This window comes from Sardina pilchardus, chromosome 13 (assembly GCF_963854185.1).
Source record: "Sardina pilchardus chromosome 13, fSarPil1.1, whole genome shotgun sequence".
Lineage (NCBI taxonomy): Eukaryota > Metazoa > Chordata > Actinopteri > Clupeiformes > Clupeidae > Sardina > Sardina pilchardus.
The window spans coordinates 12318677-12338694 of NC_085006.1; the positions used below are offsets into that span (position 1 = coordinate 12318677).

Consider the following 20018-nt stretch of genomic DNA (forward strand, 5'->3'; position numbering starts at 1 on the left):
GATAATAGGCCAACATCAAGGTATGTGTTTAGAGTTTGCTCTGCTCTGACACATCTCCTCCAGTAGCCTAGTTGTGATCATGTTCAGGTTAGGTCCAAGCCTGAAACTGGGTAAACCCAACCCAATCTGCCGGCAATTAGATTTCGCCCTGCAGCTCGGGCTGGAAACCTGCACATTTATCTCTCCTGCTTCCTGTCCACGTTTGCTGCAACCAATCACAAGATTATCCACCATCGGTTGAAGGACTATCCAAATGCGTACAGAATCATTTGAACTAGCCTATGCCCATCATAGGCTACCTCTTGTGCAGTAGGCCTATAGTGCAGACTCCCCAGACAATCAAACAAGATTGAGTTTGGTGATAGCCACCCAAGCCTGGCAGTGGACAAGAGGTAGGGATGAGAGCAGAGAAGGAGAAGATGGGGTGATGAGCAGACAGGACAGTGATGAAGAGCAAAAATCATCTGCTTTTGTTCATTTAGGAAAAGACAGCATGGGCCTACTGTCTTCTTTGTCCTCACTTCACGTTTGCCATCATTTGAAACAGGCCCACAAGATGGCGCTCCTCTCCCAAATGTCAACGGCTCTGAATAGGTTGCAGATCTGATGCTGCAGGGTACATTGCTAATTTATTCCAGTATTTCGAGTTTCGGTATGCTGTTCTTTCCCTCAGCAAGCATAGCATATCTATCTCTTGATTTTCTTCTTAATAGGCCACACATAGAAAATGTCCAACTAATTTGGATTTGTTTAAAATATTCTAGCCTACACTCTCGGATATTTTTGTACATTAAAGGATCAACCAAATATTGTTTTATTTGCTGATGACAGGCTTCGGTTAGTGGATACACTTCAATGCAGTGTGTTGTGTAAGCTATGCGCCCTCGGGTTTAGTCTAGCCTTTAGCCCACAACTTCCTTGTTTTAACAGGCGGTGACTACTCCAGGCTATGCACGGACATATCCAGAGCCATAGCGAGTTTTTATCTACTACTGAACATATCTAGAAAGTATCCGGCTATTAATAGGCTATATGATTCAACAAATGACCAACTGAGTCCACCATGCTGTCAATATGGTCTGGGTGTGTGTGCTTCCTCAGCGTTTTAACAGCTGTCTCTGGTGAGTAACCTCGCCGTGAATTGAAAGTTAAGTAAGCAAAGTAGGCTAAACCAACAGGTGTGTAAAAGGATGTAGCCTAAGCTATTTGATCAGAGCATAGACAGATGACTCATCAGTCATCAAAACAACCCCAAAACGGCAAATATAGGCCTGCTGACGTAATTTTGTTGTTGAAATGATATTGCTGTTGCCTACCTTACACTGACACACTTTACAAGATTTGGGAAAGATTCTTGAAAGATTGTAGTCTTTTGTAGCCTAAAGCTTGAATGAGGGGCTAGTTAAAAGACTACAATCTTTCAAGCAAAGGTGGAAAACTCCAGCTTCAGTGAGTAAAATACCATGTCTGTGCCAACCATTCATTTAAACCAGCTGATTCTAATTAGCACAACTCTTCAGCTAGATAGAGCAGCTAATTGATGAGATCACCTGTGCACACAGGTAGAACTTTTACTCACTGAAGTTGGAGTTTTCCACCTCTGCTTTCAAGAATCTTTCCCAATCCTGTCAAAGTCTGTCAGAATCAGAAACAGCTTCATTGGCCATGGTTTGCGTAAACAAACAAGGAATTTGACTCCGGTTAAACTTTGCACTCAACCATAACATGGAAAAACGTTAAGAATAGAATAAGGGCAGTTAGGCTATGTGTAAGAATAAATACAGTATGTAATATATTTTCAAACAAATAGATGCTATGTGGGATGCAATTGTCCGGAGGGGGAATGTGACCTTGTTGTCCTTGTCAAGGTTGCCATGATCGTGGACACCATCAGGCCCAGGCAAAACGCAGGATGCAATAGGGTAGACTGAGTACAGTTGAGACACCTTAAATATCTTGCCTGCAAACCAAGCCTGATCTATGATTTTTGCTACACATATGTGGGTTAGTGTTCTCTTTAATCATGGGAAATTTGGACACTGTGCATATCTCCTGTCCAAAGATATTGGCAAAAGTATTTTTACCATAGTGAGAATTTCACTTAACCATGTTCCTTCCACAGTGAATATCTTATTACTCCAATGTGACTGTTATACTTTTCTTACATCATTGCAAAGGTCATTCTGTGCTCTACAAACTGACATATTTCATGACATCCTTTCATGCAAGGTTGTTGCATTATTTAGAAAAATGTGCAAGATGGTCAGAAGGGTACAGTTGAGACACTTTGTCTCAACTGTACCTGGATAAAATCCCATTGGATTGCATGGTGTTTATTTGTGCATATTATGATGGCATTTAGGCAATAGAGAACACAAATGTCAATAAAATGAATGTTTTTGATATTTAAACTATGTATTATTAATGAATAAATCTTATAGCATGAAGATTTTAAGGATTACATCGTAATTTGAAAATTAGCCATGATAAAACCAAGAAATATATATTTTTCATCTTTAAACATTTGTCCCTGCTTTATGTCTATCTGATGCCAATTTAGATTTTTAAAAATGGATTAAAATAAAAAGAAACACTCAGATTACACATTTTAAAAATGTTGCTACATTTGCAGTGAATGGCTAGTCAGCCTTCCAGCATCATGAATGGGCGTCTCAACTGTACCATGCTACTGTCTCAACTGTACTCAATATAATTATATCAGGGTACGGTTGAGACAAAATGCCACCTTGTGTTTATGAGTTAATTGTGAAAAATCTAAACAACTTACGGATATATACTTTGGGTTTTATTTTAGTGCACAGATTAAAGATATACCATGTAAGAACACAGTTATTTTCAATGGCTTTTTACAGTCAAACTTTCAAGTGGTAATGGGGAAAGCAAAAACTGTCCCAACTGTACTCAGTCTACCCTATAAGCCTCCTGAATGTGCAGTATCAGCAGTAGGCCTATAGACTGAGGTTTAAGATATATAAATATAGTGCAAGGCAGTTCAGTGCAATGATAATGTGTATTAATAACAACTGTAATATTGAAGTGATATGAGGTAGATGAGCAGCAGGTTGATTGACTTGTTTCTTGTAAGGGTGGGTGCTATTTCTGAGATAGGCTTTAGTCTACTGTTCGATTGGTAACCTAATTCTTCTCAAACCTGATCAGGTCATTCAATATCACTATTCCTTTGAGGCTATGTGGTAAGTTAGAGGGGTATGAAAAATGCAGCGTAAAAGCAAGCAGACATCATCACTAATGCGTTTTTTCCCCCCAGGTGAACTTCGTTTTGCATCGTATTATGGTGACCATATGGTTCTACATAAGGCCCCAGAGAGAGCCGTGGTATGGGGCTATGGGACAAACAGCACGACTGTTGTAGTCAGTCTGTCTGGGCTGTCCAGCAGAAACACTTACAGGAGTACCGTTAGAGACGGTGAGTAGCCTTGTCGCTCTGTCCCCCATCCACCAAGGTTCATGGCCAGCAGGTGAGACTAAACAGTAAACAAGCGCTGGATGTTTAGGCTGCAAACAGGGCTAGTAGTCAGGGGGCCTATGTGGTTTCCGTTGGAACTGAAATGTTAATTTTTGGAGAGTGGGACTGTCTTCTAGCCTAGAAATCTAGACGCCCCTAGCGGCAGCAAATGTAATTTGGCTGGCGGGGCAGTCTAGGCACGATCCATTGAGCCAGGGAGCTGAGAACCCCCAGCACCAGCGGTCCAATCACAGGGCTTAACATAATGGTGACTGACATTTTTTTTTTTTATAATATCTTTTATTGATATTATCAGAGTACAAACAAAACCCTCATATTCATATAACAATTTGTACACTATTAGCCAGGAGGTACAGTTACATTCAATAAGTCATTAGTCAAATCAAGTAAAGACAAAACACATACACATACATCAAAGAAAGAAGGGAGAAATAAAAATAAAGAAAACAGGAAAAAATGTAATCACAAATATGAAAAGAGCCCAGGAGGAGAGTTGTCTTAATGGCCTTGGGGCTGGTTAAGGATTGAAGTGTGTTCATGTACACTTGTATGTCATTTATAAACACAGAGAGGAGTGGCTTGCTATTGGAAAATTTACATTTATGAATAAAGTACTTTGCCAGAAGAAATATTAGATTCGCAATGTAAAACACATTTTCACAAGTTCCTTTTTAAATGGGTGCAAAGCAGGGTTGACAGGTCTGTCCAGAATCTCTCAGACCAACGACAGAACCAGAATAAATGCACTGATGTCTCTGGGGCTTCCTCACAAAATGAACATGTTTCATCAATGTCTTTTTTCATTCTAATTATAAAACTCTTGGAGGGATAGTATCTATGAATAAGTTTATAGGAGATTTCACGCACTTTATTTATTAAAGGGTATTTTAATGGCATGGTGACTGACATGCGACCAAAAGTTGCGACGGTAACGCATCCTGTTATTTGAAAACAAGAAGATGATTCGTTTAGCGTTATCCTATTACGGGGAGGGAATTTGAAAGACAACTGTTTATCCCACCCCTCCGATTGAGCCCTGTCTACGGTGAGTGTCCAGACCCTACATCTTGATGTGGGTCTGGCTCGTCAGGCTAACTGTCTTCAGTGTCTACAGGTAAAAATGTAACTAGCAGATATCAGTATGAAACTTCCCCAGTTGATTACTTACATTAACATAAGAAAAAACTGTATTACAAGTTTTCTGTAATTTAATGTTTAAATATACAAATCAGGCACTGTCAAATTAGATATGCCAATTTGCATAAATTTTAAAGCACAACACTTTGGATAAAGAGCTTTGGATAAAGACAGGTTAAAATGGTTCTTTTCATTGTGATGGGAGAAAAATTACAGAGGGATTTATGGATATCTACTTCTGTTGTCCTGTAAATCAGAATATAGCCTACTGTCAAAAAATCGTTTCTTTGCCATGCTTTTAAGAACAAAATGTCATATATATCAGGTTAGGAATAATATATCAACAAACACCTTTGTAAAGATCTGTGAAAATATCATCATCATGAAATAGCATCATAATTTTATAACATGACATTTATCTTGTTTAAACATGAAAAATATCTTGTTATAACAAGAAACTTTCATGCCATTACTTGATACTGCTTTTATTTTTTTATTTTTTTATTTTTTTTAGTGTGACAGCATTGCGCAACCGTAGAAAGCTGCACACCTGCCCTCTGTTCACAACCTTCGGGTTCAATCACAAGCTAGCTTTTCCAAGATGCACCAGATCGTTGGTCTGATTGGTTGAAGGACCAAGTGTACAGAGTCAGTTCAACAATGCCCATTGATCACGCCTCTTATTTAGTAAATAAAGTCCACTCCCCATACTAATGTTCAGTCTTAAAAGATTGAGCTTAGTCTGGTGATAGCCAGACTAAAACAGAGCCAGACTAAGCTCTAAGCTGAATATAGATGAATGGAAGGTTCAGGAGCTCATTTGTTTCCAGTGGAGCGTTAGCTGTGTTGTAACTGCATCTTCTGTTAAATTTAGCTTCTTACACGTTCACTCCAACACTGAAGATATGGATTGCCCAATATTAATAGGCTGTAAATACATTAGGCTAAGCAGGTTCAAACACCTGGCTCTCTACTTGAAAAAATTAGCTCCTGAACAGACTTTCATGCATATTGAGCTTGGCACAGTAGGCACAGTATCTTATTGAATATTGTCAATGATATGCAATGTCCATAGTGTGTGTATAGAGCATTCCGGCTCTACCCAGCTGAAAGTACAAATAAAAAATGTACATCAACGGCATAGACTACGCATTTGGACAGTCCTTCAACCAATCAGACCAAAAATCTGGGTGCGCCAGTTTGTAATTGGTTCACGCAGATTTGTAAAGGCAGCAGGATAAAATGAGCTGCAGGGCGAAATCCATCCATGATCGGGCTGGGTGGGTTTACCCAATCTATCTGGCGATGCCAGAGGCACTCTCATGTCCCGTTTTACCTGCTGGTCCAGTATCACATATATCTTCACCTTTAGCTTCGCCTCTGTCATATTCACTAAATTATACCTGTGTTTACTGTGTTACACTCAAAACGTATTATAGCGTCTCTCCCTTGACAGAAATAGGTGTCATGTTTGTGGGTTGATGAAGTTTGGACTAACTGCTCAATTGCATTCGAGAAACCACGTTATCTAAAATTACCCATGGTTACTAAACAAAGATTTAGCCTACAAAAATGGTCATACAGTACAAAAATATATTTGAATATATTTTAAGTGTGAAAAAAATATTATTTTGGGCCAATTTCGAATATTTACATATTCTTTATAGGGTACAGAACACAGTAATAGCAGCTGTAGCTGGTGTTGTGATTGGTTGGCCTTAATTGACTAACATTAGAAAGGGAGTTAAATCAGTTGGCAGTTGTTTACTCAATTTAAACCATATCATCATAAGCCCAGTCACTGGCTGTGCTTAATCCATGTCATTGTATCAAGCCCAACAATTAGCATACATTTCAAGTATAATGAAATAAAGGCTGACATGTCAAACAAGTTGTTCTAAACTGTCAAATGTGTTCACATGACTGGACTGCAAGTGAAGTCTAAAAAAGTCTTCATTGTGGGAGTTTGACATTGTTTCCTCCTTAGCAGGTATCTCAGCTGCTTTAAAGACCTTGTAATCCCAAAACCAGAGATTTGTTTAGAAACTTGTAAAGGTTATAAAACTATTCCTGGAAAAAAAGACTTTTGAGCTGTGTGGTACTGAATTGTGCAGTGTGGACCATTAAACAGGACACAATTGTTTGTTTGTGTTGATGATGTATTTGGTTCCAGACTTGGCCTGACCCATATCCCCATAAGGGCCTCTGAATATACACAGCGACATGAGTACTTAACTTTCGTTGATCCGTTGTTTTTAATACAACCCCGCACACCACCGCTGATAGGTTGCAATTTAGAAATCCATTTTTAGAAATCCATGTTTATCAGATGTTTATGGCAGTTAAATAGTTTTGTGCTGGCTTGAGTGAGCAAGTTACAGAAAGTGACCACGCACTCATGTCGGTGCCTGTTTACAATTGTTTTAGAATTCGTCTTGGGTGATCTAATCACAAGTTGTCTGCTGCTGACACATTGCTGTTCACATATGCAAGGTTTACAGCTAGATGTTGCTGACAACGTCACAGTCATTAGAACTTCCATTTTCCAGGACTCATCAGAACGCAATAGCGTTTACATTACAATATGTAGTGATCAAATGGTTCTATTTTGTACTCTATGTATCGTATACTGTACATGTACTGTTTAGCTAGTAAGTACCCAAGATGAAGTAACACCGAAAATAGTGTAAATCAACTTTCCCAACTCTGATCCCCCTTCTAGGTGTATGGAGGGTGACCCTTGATCCTGTGAAGGCGGGAGGTCCTTACAACGTGAGCGCTGTGGAGAGTGGTGGGAGTGATGGCAAGATCATGATCACAGACGTGATGTTTGGGGACGTGTGGCTGTGTGGGGGACAGAGCAACATGGTCTTTACTGTTCATCAGGTCAGCAATGAGCAATGAGCAATAATGAGTTCTGTTCAACAGTTCTGTTCAGAGTGGTTTAGAGTGGCCTGGAGATGTTTGCTGCACAAGAGGCTCAGAGCAACCTTGTACCCTGGGGGGTGTGTTTGAATGTGTGTGTGTGTGTGGGCTGGCTTTGGTGAGGGTGAAAGTATGTTGTAGTACGCTGACTACAAAAAGGTGTTCTTTTTTTCATTCTCCCTGAAATATCACCAACAATCTGTCAACATGTGTCTTTGTTGCTAAATTAGATATATAACAGCTCAGCAGAGATGGCCCTGGCCTCAAAGTTCCCAGATGTGCGCCTCTTCCACGTTGCTCAGCAGACGAGCTTGGTTGAACTGATAGACCTGCCTGGAATCGCTGTGCGTTGGTCTGTGCCCACACCACGTAAGTGACGTACGCACCCATTTTACTGGTGGCTCTCCTCGAGTCTGTGAAGTGTGTATGTGTGTGTGGGGGGGGGTTGCACCACTCAGGAGAGATCGTTTTAAGGTTAATTTAAGATTTGATTGGATGACACCACACCCTTGGGCTGCTGCTGTGTTTTCATTTGGCTGTAGATGGGTTTAGTTTGTGGTCTGCCCTGCTGACTGATCTCTTTGTGTGTCATGATTGTCATGTGTTTCTTTGGCCAAATGCTCCACTGAAAGTGGAAGTGTGAATAGCAAATGGCCTAAGAAGCAGTAGAGTAGACTTTACTTTCAACAAACAACACATTGTTGACCAAAACCACAGCCCCATAGTGGACTTCACAGTATACCTACAATGAGGAAGTTAGGGGAATTTATCTGATGGTTCTTACACACTGGCGAGGTCACGCCTTTCAAACGGAAGATTTGTCCTTATAAAATCTTACCGATCATTCATTCATTTGATCTTGAACTGTTCCTCATGATGTGAACAGCAGTCAGCAAGCGGCAAGGTCCATTCATCTTTGCTGCAGAAGACACATGGCCCTAGCTTTGGCAAGCTCCACACAGGTGCAATGAGTACACTCGGCAAGTCTCAGAAATTGAGGTGTGTGTGTGTATCTGTTTGTATCTGTCTGTGTCTTTCTGTCTGTCTGTCTCTCTCTCTCTCTCTCTCTCTCTCTCTGTGTATGTGTGTATGACCCTTAGAATTACTCAGTGAATATTCTGCGGTCTGCTGGCTATTTGGACGTTACCTGTACCAGACCTTGCAGTACCCTATCGGCCTGGTAGAGTCATGCTGGGGAGGGACACCTGTGGAGGTGTGGTCCTCCAGCAGACCCCTCCAGAAATGTGGCATTCCCCAGGCACCAGAGAGGTAACAATCCTTGAATAATACAAAAGCTCAGCATCAACATCATTGACTGCGTTTACATGGAATTAGGCATCCCAGTCATGAGGCTTATCCTGATCTTGATCATATCCATGATGTGGTGTTTACATGAACATGGAGAAACCTGGTTATTAATATCCCCATATACATGATATTTGTTACCAACAATAACAAGTCATTTAAAAAATAAGTAATTTTATTATTACACATTATCCTGTTTTAATGCAGTTGCGTTTGCCATTAGAGACCTGGATAAAGTGTATACACAATAGACCGGGACAAAGGCCTAGCCATTGTTCTGAAATTGGGATATCGATTAACTTATTGATGTGCAAACACAAAACCATTATTTTGACCCCTCTGTTTTTTTTTTGCTGTTACTCTTTGTTGATAGTTACGTTGACTTCATGAATCCTTATGATGAGGATGAACCAATTCCACACCAAAACTCAGTGGCGTGGAATGCCATGATCCACCCTCTGCTCAACATGACCATCACAGGTGCCATCTGGTATCAAGGTGAGGGCAGCAATGGTCAGCACCTGCATGACAGGAGTCCAGCACCGTCCTGTGGGAGACTTTACCATTGTGCACTGTAGATCTGCTCGTATTACAGTCATGCCAGGTGCGATGTGTGCAGTGTTACGGCCGGCTCGAGACCGTACATAAAGAGGAAGGCGGACAACAGTGGTTTGGTCAACCAAAATATATTTATTTAATAATAAGGAAACTACTGCAGTTCTAAGATGTCTAGGGGATAAACTATAATGTATGTAAGTGCGTGGGTGTAATGTAAGCGTCAGTAAAAAGTCTAGTGTTGCAAAATATAAGTAAAAGGGTAAAGCTAGAGATAAGGTGTGTGTGTTGGAGAGAAATCAATGTGTCTTTAAATCAGAATGTGCCTAACCCAAATGTGACCCAGAGAGAGAGTGAGGGAGACAGAAACAACCCTGTATATAGCCCAACCCATTAACCTAGGTGTATGCAATTAACCAATCAGTTGAGCCAAGATGGCCATGTGTGTGTATTGGCCATGCCAGGCCTGAAGAGGGCACAGGGGGTCGTAACACCTCCCTTCCTATAGAAGTTTTCCTCAGGGAAATCTTCAGAACAAATATCAAAGACCTCCTGTGGTCCTAACAACATCCACAGCCATCTCCCTATCCTGGGCCCTAGGACAGTAGAGAACATGGACAAGAGAAAACACACAGAGGCTATGCACAATAAAAGTAAATAGATTCAACAACTCCATACAATAACATCATCTCAAATGATAAACTAATCAAGGTGTCAAAATAAGGCCTAATTTCCCACATACAGCTATCCTGGTGTAGTTTTTGGAAATAATGGGGAATGTTGCCAAGACTCCCCTCTTTAACCCAAATAGATTACCCATGGAATCAAACTACCACAATAATTAACACTAATAAAGGGCACAGAACACCAAAGTTGCCCCACTGTATTGTCCTTCACAGAGCACAAGCACCGAATGGGTGGCGCCAACCCGAGCTCAGTACTATGCACTGTAAAGACAGAAACAAAAGTCATTAACAAAAAGAACAATAGTGACAATGAGGGTAAATACACTTCTAGGCTACCCTTAGTGTCAGCTGAGGCACTACCATCAATTTCCACCGGAGGTGCCTCACATTTTACCTCAATGGCTTCAACAGATAAACTCACCTGACCAACAGGCGAACCCAACAGGTCAGTCTGATTCTCACTCTTAGCCTTAGGAGAACTACTAGACGTTTGTCCAAGATCTAAATCTGGGAGCTGTTTCACCACAGTACAAACTGGCTCTTCAATGCAGTCATTCTCCAAATGTCCCACCTCAGACACAGGCGCATCAACAGTTGACAACCCACACATTTTCCCACAAACTTTACCTCCCGCCAGATCATTCCCAAGGATAAATGACACTCCAGGTAATGGAAGGGAAGGCCGTACGCCCACCACAACCTTACCAGTGACCGTCTGGGAGGTCAAGTGAATCTGGTGGAGGGGTACAGGAACAGACACAGCCTCAAAACCTCTGACCCAAACATTCCTGCCCGTTGCAGTCTTGTCCGACAGAGGGAGTACACCATCCAACAGAAGAGACTGGGTAGCCCCAGTATCTCTGAGGATGTGAATGGTGACACGGTGATTTTGACCTGGCAAAGAAACTTCTCCCTTCGTGATAAAAGGAGCATAACCAGTGGGAGGGCTGTACAAGGTAGCGTGGGCTTCCCTTGAAACAGTTGTGATCAACCCCACTGATTTAGTCTCTTCCTTTTGCTTGAGAGCACGACATTCAGAAACTTTATGGCCAAGTTTTCGGCAATAAAAGCATGTGATGTCCTGCTTAGTAGCAAGGGCATAGCTAGGGCTACCTGAGGGAGAGAACTGTGTGGAACCAGAATTCCTATTCCTCAGTCTACCCTGGTCACTCCCACCATAACTGTTACCCCATCTACAGTCAAGAACAGATTTATGCGTAAGCACATACTCGTCAGCCAAAACTGCTGCCGCGTCCAATGTACGAACTTTACGCTCATGCAAGTAGGTGGCCACCTTTTCCGGAAGGCAATTTCTAAGCTCTTCAAGAAGAACTAGCTGTCTGAGATCCTCCATAGACTCAACTTTCTCAGAGCTACACCAGCGCTCAAAGGACCGTTCCTTCTCTCTGGCAAACTCTACATAGGTTTCAGGATCTAGTTTCTGACGGTTCCTAAACCGTTGGCGATATGCCTCAGGAACTAATGAGTAAGCATGCAAGATGGTGGTCTTTACTAAGTCATATTGACGGCTTTGCTCTAGACTAAGGGCAGACAATACATCTTGGGCTCTACCAGTCAGAACACACTGAAGCATAATGGGCCAAACCTCTTTAGGCCACTTTAATGTGGAAGCTACTCTCTCAAAATGCGAGAAATATTTCTCGACATCCTTTTCTGCAAAGGGAGGAACTAAACGGATGTTACGAGCGACATCAAACATGGGCTGTGCAGGGCTTACTGGAGGTGATGTAGGGGAAGGAGAGCGGGATTCCAACTCTAATTTCTTTAGAGCAAGCTCATGCTGGCGTACCTGTTCACGTTCTTCTCGTTCCATTTTCTTTGACTCCATCTCAATCTCAAGCTTGCGAAGTACAAAATCTCTCTCCAGCTCTTTCTCCTGAAGTAATCTAACCTCATGGTCAGTTTTAAACTTGTCCACATCAGACTTGTCCTGCAATACCTCTGTACTCCTTGTTGCAAGGCCACTACCCGCTGCAGATGGCACTGTTGAAACAGGTTGGCTAGGACTAGTTTGAGCAATAATCAAACCTTTATTAATCAGCTCATTTTTAACAGCTAGAAACAATGTTTCTTTTAACTTTTTCTCTTGGGATGTTATAATAAAGCCATAGTGCTCAGCAAGTTGCCACAACTGGTCTTTAGTAAAACCTGCAAGCAATTTCTCTGAGGGAGCACCTATGAACTCTTGGAGAAATGTAGCCATAATCTCACTGATCAAGCCTACCACAAGACAACTACACAGACAGCTCTCTCAAAGTGCAAACACAGAAAGACAGAAGCAGCTATTGCTACCTAGAAGTGATAAGGTCACAATAAATAATGGCACAATTAAGATTCTCTCCACAAATAAAATATGCACACGCACAACAGCAACAGCTAGAGCAGGGATGGGCAACTTTCATGACTAAGAGGGCCACATTTTTTTATCATCACCATCAGAGGGCCAAATGTGGCCGCGCGCTTCCGCACATCTGATGCTGCAAAATAATTCTGAATAAGAACGAAATATGTCAATTTTCATGCTCAAATGCATTTTTTACATAGACTCCCTAACAACAAATACAAATATTTTACAGCCAGTGATAAGTATTATTTTCAGTGCAAAGGGCTCACATAAATCACCATTCAATGATGGCACAGAATTGAAAAACAATGGCCCATCATGAAGTGCAACAAGCCTCATATTCAATGCATTTATGCTCCCACTCCATTTTTAAGAATTTATAGACATTCCCTAACGTCCATAATGAGAGTAGGCCTACAGATGTAACATGTAACATCCATCACATCTGTACTCTCATCCAACGCCAAAAAGTAAGCTACAGTAGGCCTACTTGCAGTCATGCATGATTTGTCTCAGCTCCCCCCCTCGACATTATCAGAATGTTAACAATTATGCACGTCACCGTGCGTCGGGACAAATATACCGTTTCGAAGTTTTTACCTCCACTACGCACCCAAACAATTTCGCCATCTGATATCGCTTCTTTGCTTTGGCAAGCTCAAGCGAAAGGGCAGGCTACTTCTGATAACTTTTCGCAAGGTGTTGTAGTGTAGTGGCGACTGAAGTTTAAATCTTTCATGGCTGATATAGTTTCTAGCAAAACTTGACATGGGTTTGCCTTACCATTCTATGAACAGACACTGCTTCCGATTTTGACTGAAAGGTAGCCTGTTTTCTAAATGAGTTTTCTACTGTTCTTCTATGTGTGCACTGTTTTTCCTCAGCGATTGTAAAGGTCCGAGGGCCCGAGATAGTTTGCATAGGAGGCGCAATCTATCGGCGAACAGTATAATTACAATGACGGTGCGGTAAAAAAAAAAACACGCATTTTTAATCACAGTAAAAATGATCATCCGCGGGCCGCACTGAGTGAGGAGGCGGGCCGCATGTGGCCCGCGGGCCGCCAGTTGCCCATCCCTGAGCTAGAGGATGTCCTGCAAGCAGAACACTATATAGCATAAGAACCAACGTTCTAAACAAAAGCTCCACAAAGCTGTACTCTCACAAACAAAATGCTATTTAATGATCGCTTAACTGGCAAGTAATCCCCGCTACTGTGCTACAACTCCAAGTTAGCATTACCTTTAACAAACACAATGATTTCGCATATCGCGCATTTTTAACAAACAGCGAATGCTTTCACACAAACTGCAACACTACTGACGCAACATTCACTTACCCAAATTTACGCACACTGCACAAGGTACTCCACACAAATCCAGGTGAATCCAGCGACTCGCTGCTATTTTGCCGTATCAGGTAATTAAACAGAGCTCCGGTCCTAATTATACCCAACCAAACTAGCTCACCTGGCTAGTCTTCGAGGGCCTGCTGGCCTCGGGGCGACTGGATAACGCATGAACTCGTCACAGTACAATGAATTGACTGCGCGAAGCGTGCCCCCGACAGGAATGCGTGACTCCCGACCAGGATTACCCCCCAGAGAATAATCTAATAAGAAAGAAACAAACAGTACCCCGATGGAGAGGCTGCAAGCAACCTAGCTGGGATACTCTTACTAGCCGGAGTCTGCTAATAGGCTAATTGAATTAATCAAGAGAGCGCCTCACCTGGATTTTTGCGAGTAACTTAAAGGTCCAAATGTTACAATTTACTTGTTATCCCGGACGAGCCCCCAATTTATGTTACGGCCGGCTCGAGACCGTACATAAAGAGGAAGGCGGACAACAGTGGTTTGGTCAACCAAAATATATTTATTTAATAATAAGGAAACTACTGCAGTTCTAAGATGTCTAGGGGATAAACTATAATGTATGTAAGTGCGTGGGTGTAATGTAAGCGTCAGTAAAAAGTCTAGTGTTGCAAAATATAAGTAAAAGGGTAAAGCTAGAGATAAGGTGTGTGTGTTGGAGAGAAATCAATGTGTCTTTAAATCAGAATGTGCCTAACCCAAATGTGACCCAGAGAGAGAGTGAGGGAGACAGAAACAACCCTGTATATAGCCCAACCCATTAACCTAGGTGTATGCAATTAACCAATCAGTTGAGCCAAGATGGCCATGTGTGTGTATTGGCCATGCCAGGCCTGAAGAGGGCACAGGGGGTCGTAACAGCAGTATGTGATAAGTAAAATGGCAATTTACTTGAAGGAACTCACTCAGAGTGCAGTCAAGGCCTTGCTTAATCTCAAAGGCTCCCTTTCCCCACACACATTCAGCCTAGTCCTAGACTAAATGAAAACTACAATGAAAATCTCCACTGAAAAAAATGTGGTTAAAACAAGACTTGTCTACAGTAGGAGAATGGTCAGATGTGGTTCATGATATACTGTAAATACTATGGAAAAGTTATAGTCCCTCATAATCCAGACTGACACATTTTCCAGAAAATTGTATAAAAGGATAGCCTGGGTGTTCCCATGCTGCCTTGCGCGCGATTTGATTCACACTGCTAAGGCAGCCTGGAAGCTACCGCCCTCATTTTTGCCTCAGATAGGGGACCAATCTCAGAACAGGGGGGAAAGCAAGACAATGGTGAGCTATACACAGACACTTTTGATAGACATCCGTGGCGCCCAATAAATGGATCTGTACGTTGAACATACAGTATAGTCATAAGATCAATGTCTATGTATATGCATGTCCTTGTTCTTTCTTTCTTTTCTTCTAGAGAAATGTCGTCAAACTCCCCTTTATGTTCTAAATGTTCCTACTGTTATTACTTTTAACTGGGAAGAAATCTGGTATGATATGAGGATAGCTATGGATACAGATGGAAAATCCTTGTGTTTTTCTTTTCTATTGTTACTTTCTTTCTCTTTCTTATCCCTTGTATCAGGAACCTGTAAATCATATAGCAAAAGAGAAAATGTATTTAAAAAAAAAAAGAAATCCTACATTGTTTTGAAACCTCAATAGATAGAAGATAAATTAAAAAAAAAAAAAGCTTTATCCAGTGGAAACAAATTAATGAAAATCCTTTCCCCCATCCTCCCGCTCTTCTTCCTAGGTGAGAACAACCGTTACTACAATCGTGATAAATACAACTGCACCTTCCCCGGCATGATCGATGACTGGAGGATGGCTTTCCACCAGGGCTCAGGGGGCCAGACTGCCCCAGACTTCCCCTTTGGATTTGTGCAGGTGAATGTAGACATTTTTTAATGGCAAGCAACATACGTACATGCACACTGTCACAGGCAGTTTTTATTACATGTCCTTCAGAAAACCTCTCTGTCTCCATACAGTATAGTTACATATACTGTAGCACCTTTCATGTACTCGATTTTTAGAAACGACTAAAATCTTAAATGTCTTATATGTGTTTTGCTTAAATATAAGTATCTTTCATCACTCAAACCTTTCTGTATTGTAATCATGACAACATATAGTACAGATGTAGTACAGTACATGTAAAACACATCATAAATATCAGTATCAGAACATGAAACACCACTCACTATCCATAACTCATGTGACTCAGCACTTTTGTAACACTCCTGAGCCTGACTATGTAACTAGGGTCAGACTAAAGGTTGACCCTTCTGTGTTCCACTACCAGCTGTGCACCTATGATCAGGGTAATGTACTGGACGGCTTCCCAGAGATCCGCTGGCATCAGACAGCTGACTTTGGCTACGTTCCTAATAAGCGCATGAAGCGGACCTTCATGGCCGTGGCCCTTGACTTAAATGATGCAGCTTCACCTTGGGGCACGTAAGTATATGGAGTACAGTCATTTCCTGTGTATTAAGCGTCATTGTGTATAAGTTGCATAAGCTGCACGTGTTTTATGCAAGTTAAAAGAAACAAAACCACATTAATACAATATTGACCCCGTGTTTTAACCTCATAGAAATTGTAAAAAATCAATATAAGCTGCGGTCAATAGTTGCGAAATTATGATAGACATCCATTTTGTATTCATGGGTTTCATCAGGTCCCTTTCCACTGGTGTATAAATCAAGCACCTAGATTATGAATGTGGACTGCATGTGTTTGGTGCTTGATTGTGGAACCTGACCTGTTGAACCTGTGGAAGATGTGGAACCTTGACCTGTGGAAAGGGTCCTGATGAAACCCATGAATAGGACAGCATTGCCATATATTGCACATAGTCAATTACATGCCTTCTAGATCAATGCTCATAGTGTATTCCGAGATTTTCAGGTAGATCCCATTTTTGAGGTGGATCCCAAACTGTCTTTTTACCATGTGACCCACTTTTCAAAAAGAGAGAAATCCCTCTCTGAGACTTAGAAGTAGGATTGGAGTTTGCTGATATGTAGTCAATACTCAAGCACTATGAGCCTTTACAGAATAATTTTAATATTTTCTTTCCTCTGACATGGTTCCCTGAAAGCATCCACCCACGCTTCAAACAGGACGTGGCCTACAGATTGACCCTTGGTGCGCGGACGATTGCCTATGGTGAAAAGGGTATATCCTACCAGGGTCCCTTCCCAAGTTCTGTTCATGTTAATGGCACCTACCTAATACTCACTTACGATCAGAACGTCTTTGCCACCCCGGCCAAAGACACATTTGAGGTAAGTCTGTTCCACTTTTGGAAGTTGTTAGATTAGTCCATCACATGCACCTATAGATATAAACAGACCACTCTAGGACATGCATGAAAGGCCAAAGTGCTATGTAGGGTGAGATATTCACATATTTCTCTGAGGCACACAAACCTGTCAGAGAGTAGAAATTGGGTGCAGATCCTTGTTAGGTTAAGAGACACTGTTGTTAGGGGGATGGCTAGCTCTTTGAGGAATATGAATTCTGTTTAGAATATGAAAGTGGCTGGTCTCGTAAGACTAGACAAGGAATATCAAGGAGGAAAAAAGTTAAAGGAACACTTCACCGTTTTTTCATATTAAACTATGTTACTCCCTTAACTAAGACGAGTTGATACATACCTCTCACTTTTCAATGCGTGCACTCACTGGCTCTGGCGCGCGGCGCAACTTTGATAGCACTTAGATAGCCCAATGCATTCATTAGGATCCAAACAGAGATGAAGTTAGAAGCGACCAAACACCTCCATGTTTTCTCTATTAAAATAAAGTTACACGAGTAGTCACACGACCAAGTATGGTGAGACAAAACAAAACGTGGTGCATTTGTAAGCAGGTAAGAGGAATAACTATATTGTGTGGCGCAGTAATATCCTCATTCCTGCACTTTCAGTTTCACTTTGGAGTGAGGATATTACTGCGCAGTCTAAGTGCTCCCAATGTTATTCCGCCAGACAATATAGTTATCCCTTTTGCCTGCTTAGAAATGCACCACATTTTATTTTGTCTCACCATACTTAGTCGTGTGACTACTCGTGTAACTGTATTTTAATAGGGAAAACATGAAGGTGTTTGGTCGCTTCTAACTTCATCTCTGTTTGGATCCTAATGAATGCATTGGGCTAGCTAAATGCTATCGAAGTTGCGCCGTGCGGCAGAGCCAGTGAGTGCACACATTGAAACGTGAGATATATGTATCAACTCGTCTTAATTAAGGGAATAACATAGTTTAATATGAAAAAATGGTGTTCCTTTAAGGTGTACCATGGCAATCAAAACAGACTGCATTCATCACTTAGCTGTCTTAGCAGATGTTATAACCAAGTGGTTTAACTGCAAACGTGGGTAAATGAACTAGTGGCAAACTATAAAAAACATCCACAGACCAGACTCTTTTGCTCCGAAGTTTTCCTCTAACCACGAGTTTACCCAGTCACTAAATCACACACACACACTTGATCCCACCCTATATACACACACACCCCTCACACATACTTTTCCTCTGTCTGTCTCTCTGGCTTAGGTGTGTTGTACCATGGAAAAGGTGCAGTGCAATTCTGAGGATAGCTGGATCTGGATCTCTGCCCCCATGGTGCCTCAGAACACCTCCACGGTGGCTGTGAGCCTGGGGGGCTGTGCGGCTGAGCATGTGGCCTCCCTGCGGTACGCCTGGAAGGACTGGCCCTGTGGCTTTAAGGCCTGCCCCGTCTACAGCGCTGACAGGGTCCTGCCTGCACCACCTTTCGTCCTGCACCGGTGGCCCTAGCAAGGAAGGGTCAACGGGCACAGGGGGGAGCAGCGGTAGCATTGACGCCTGACAGTCAGTCGGCCTGAGCTTGAATCATACCTCATACTTTGAGTCCATGCCGCTTTGGATAAAGGCAGCTGTCACTTCACTTTACTGTTACTTTGCTTATATTTTACAAATGGTTTACTAGTGTACTGTTTTGTTCTTCTTGTACCTGATCACCTTTGAATGCTGTTAGTTGACTGTTCTAAGGTCACATCTTGAATTTCCCCTTGGGGATCAATTAAGTATCCATCTATCTATCTATCTATCTACATACAGAGCTCGATAGTGTTTTAAGCACCCAACGTCGCCTTCTGAGCAGCACTGCCACCGCCGGCACCTAGTCCTCCTAACACTAACCCTAACCCTAACCCTAACCTTAACCCATGCCTAACCCAAGCGCTTTCCAGGCAGCGCTGCCTTAAAGACAACATTGGGGGCTTAAAACACCAAGAAACACATACAGACTGCTAGTGGACAGGGACCTGCTTCCCAGGTTGTGAAGAGAGATACCCCATTTGCCTCAGAGTTGCCCTCTAGAGGTCCTAAAGCTGTGCCTCTCTTCACATTTGCCATGTCACAACTTGTGCTCTACAGAGTGTTGTCTTGTGCTTTTCTGCCACTAATGTAAGTTATTAGGGCCCGAGCACCGAGGTGCGGCCGCTGTAGCAGCGGCTGCACCGTAGGTGCAAGGCCCTATTGTTTTTGCTCAGATTATTCTTATTATTATTCTTATTGTTCTCTTTTCCTCTTAGCCCGTGCGGCCCTTTTTCACCAACTTGGCATGCTCCAAAACTCTTGTAATTTGGCAGCTACATGTGAAATTACAGTCGCTACTCAGAGACAGAGCTTTGGCCTAGGGTGTGGCTCAGGGACTCTATAGCGCCACCTACCGAGCTGTCTGTTGTGGTTGACACATACATGCACGAAAATAAACCAAATTTGGTGGGCATGTGTGTTTTATTAATCTAAAAATTTTTTACATTTACACTCTATAGTAAATATTAGAAGAATTTGAGTTATGATTATCATTATGAATTTTGCACATCATGTATTTTGAAACACTTCTCCTAGACAGTTTATCGAAATCATGTCATATAAGCACTAAAATGATCTCGAGGGGTTGCCCGAGAGGAATTGCGAACAGATTTTTGAATTTTTGAAGTATATTGAATTGGCGAAGGTTTGAATTATGGAGTTTTATTAAGAAACAGGAAGTTGGTGTTATAGGCAGAAAAAAGGTTATGAATTGGATGTAATTTGGCAGCTAAATGTGGAATTGCTTCTGCTAGTCAGAGACAGAGCTCTGGCCTAAGGTGTGGCTTTGGG

At 41.9% G+C, this 20018-nt stretch overlaps 1 protein-coding gene across 1 annotated transcript; it reads left to right on the plus strand.

The window, feature by feature from the left end:
• The first annotated feature begins 758 nt into the window (after positions 1-758).
• Positions 759-19322, plus strand: LOC134100138 (sialate O-acetylesterase-like). The gene is made up of 10 exons (XM_062553207.1): positions 759-1121; positions 3290-3448; positions 7368-7531; positions 7801-7939; positions 8671-8839; positions 9249-9373; positions 15610-15743; positions 16162-16316; positions 16963-17149; positions 18423-19322. The coding sequence occupies exons 1-10, from the start codon at positions 1064-1066 to the stop codon at positions 18663-18665; spliced, it is 1533 nt and encodes a 510-aa protein (XP_062409191.1). The 5' UTR covers positions 759-1063; the 3' UTR covers positions 18666-19322.
• The last annotated feature ends 696 nt before the right edge of the window (positions 19323-20018 follow it).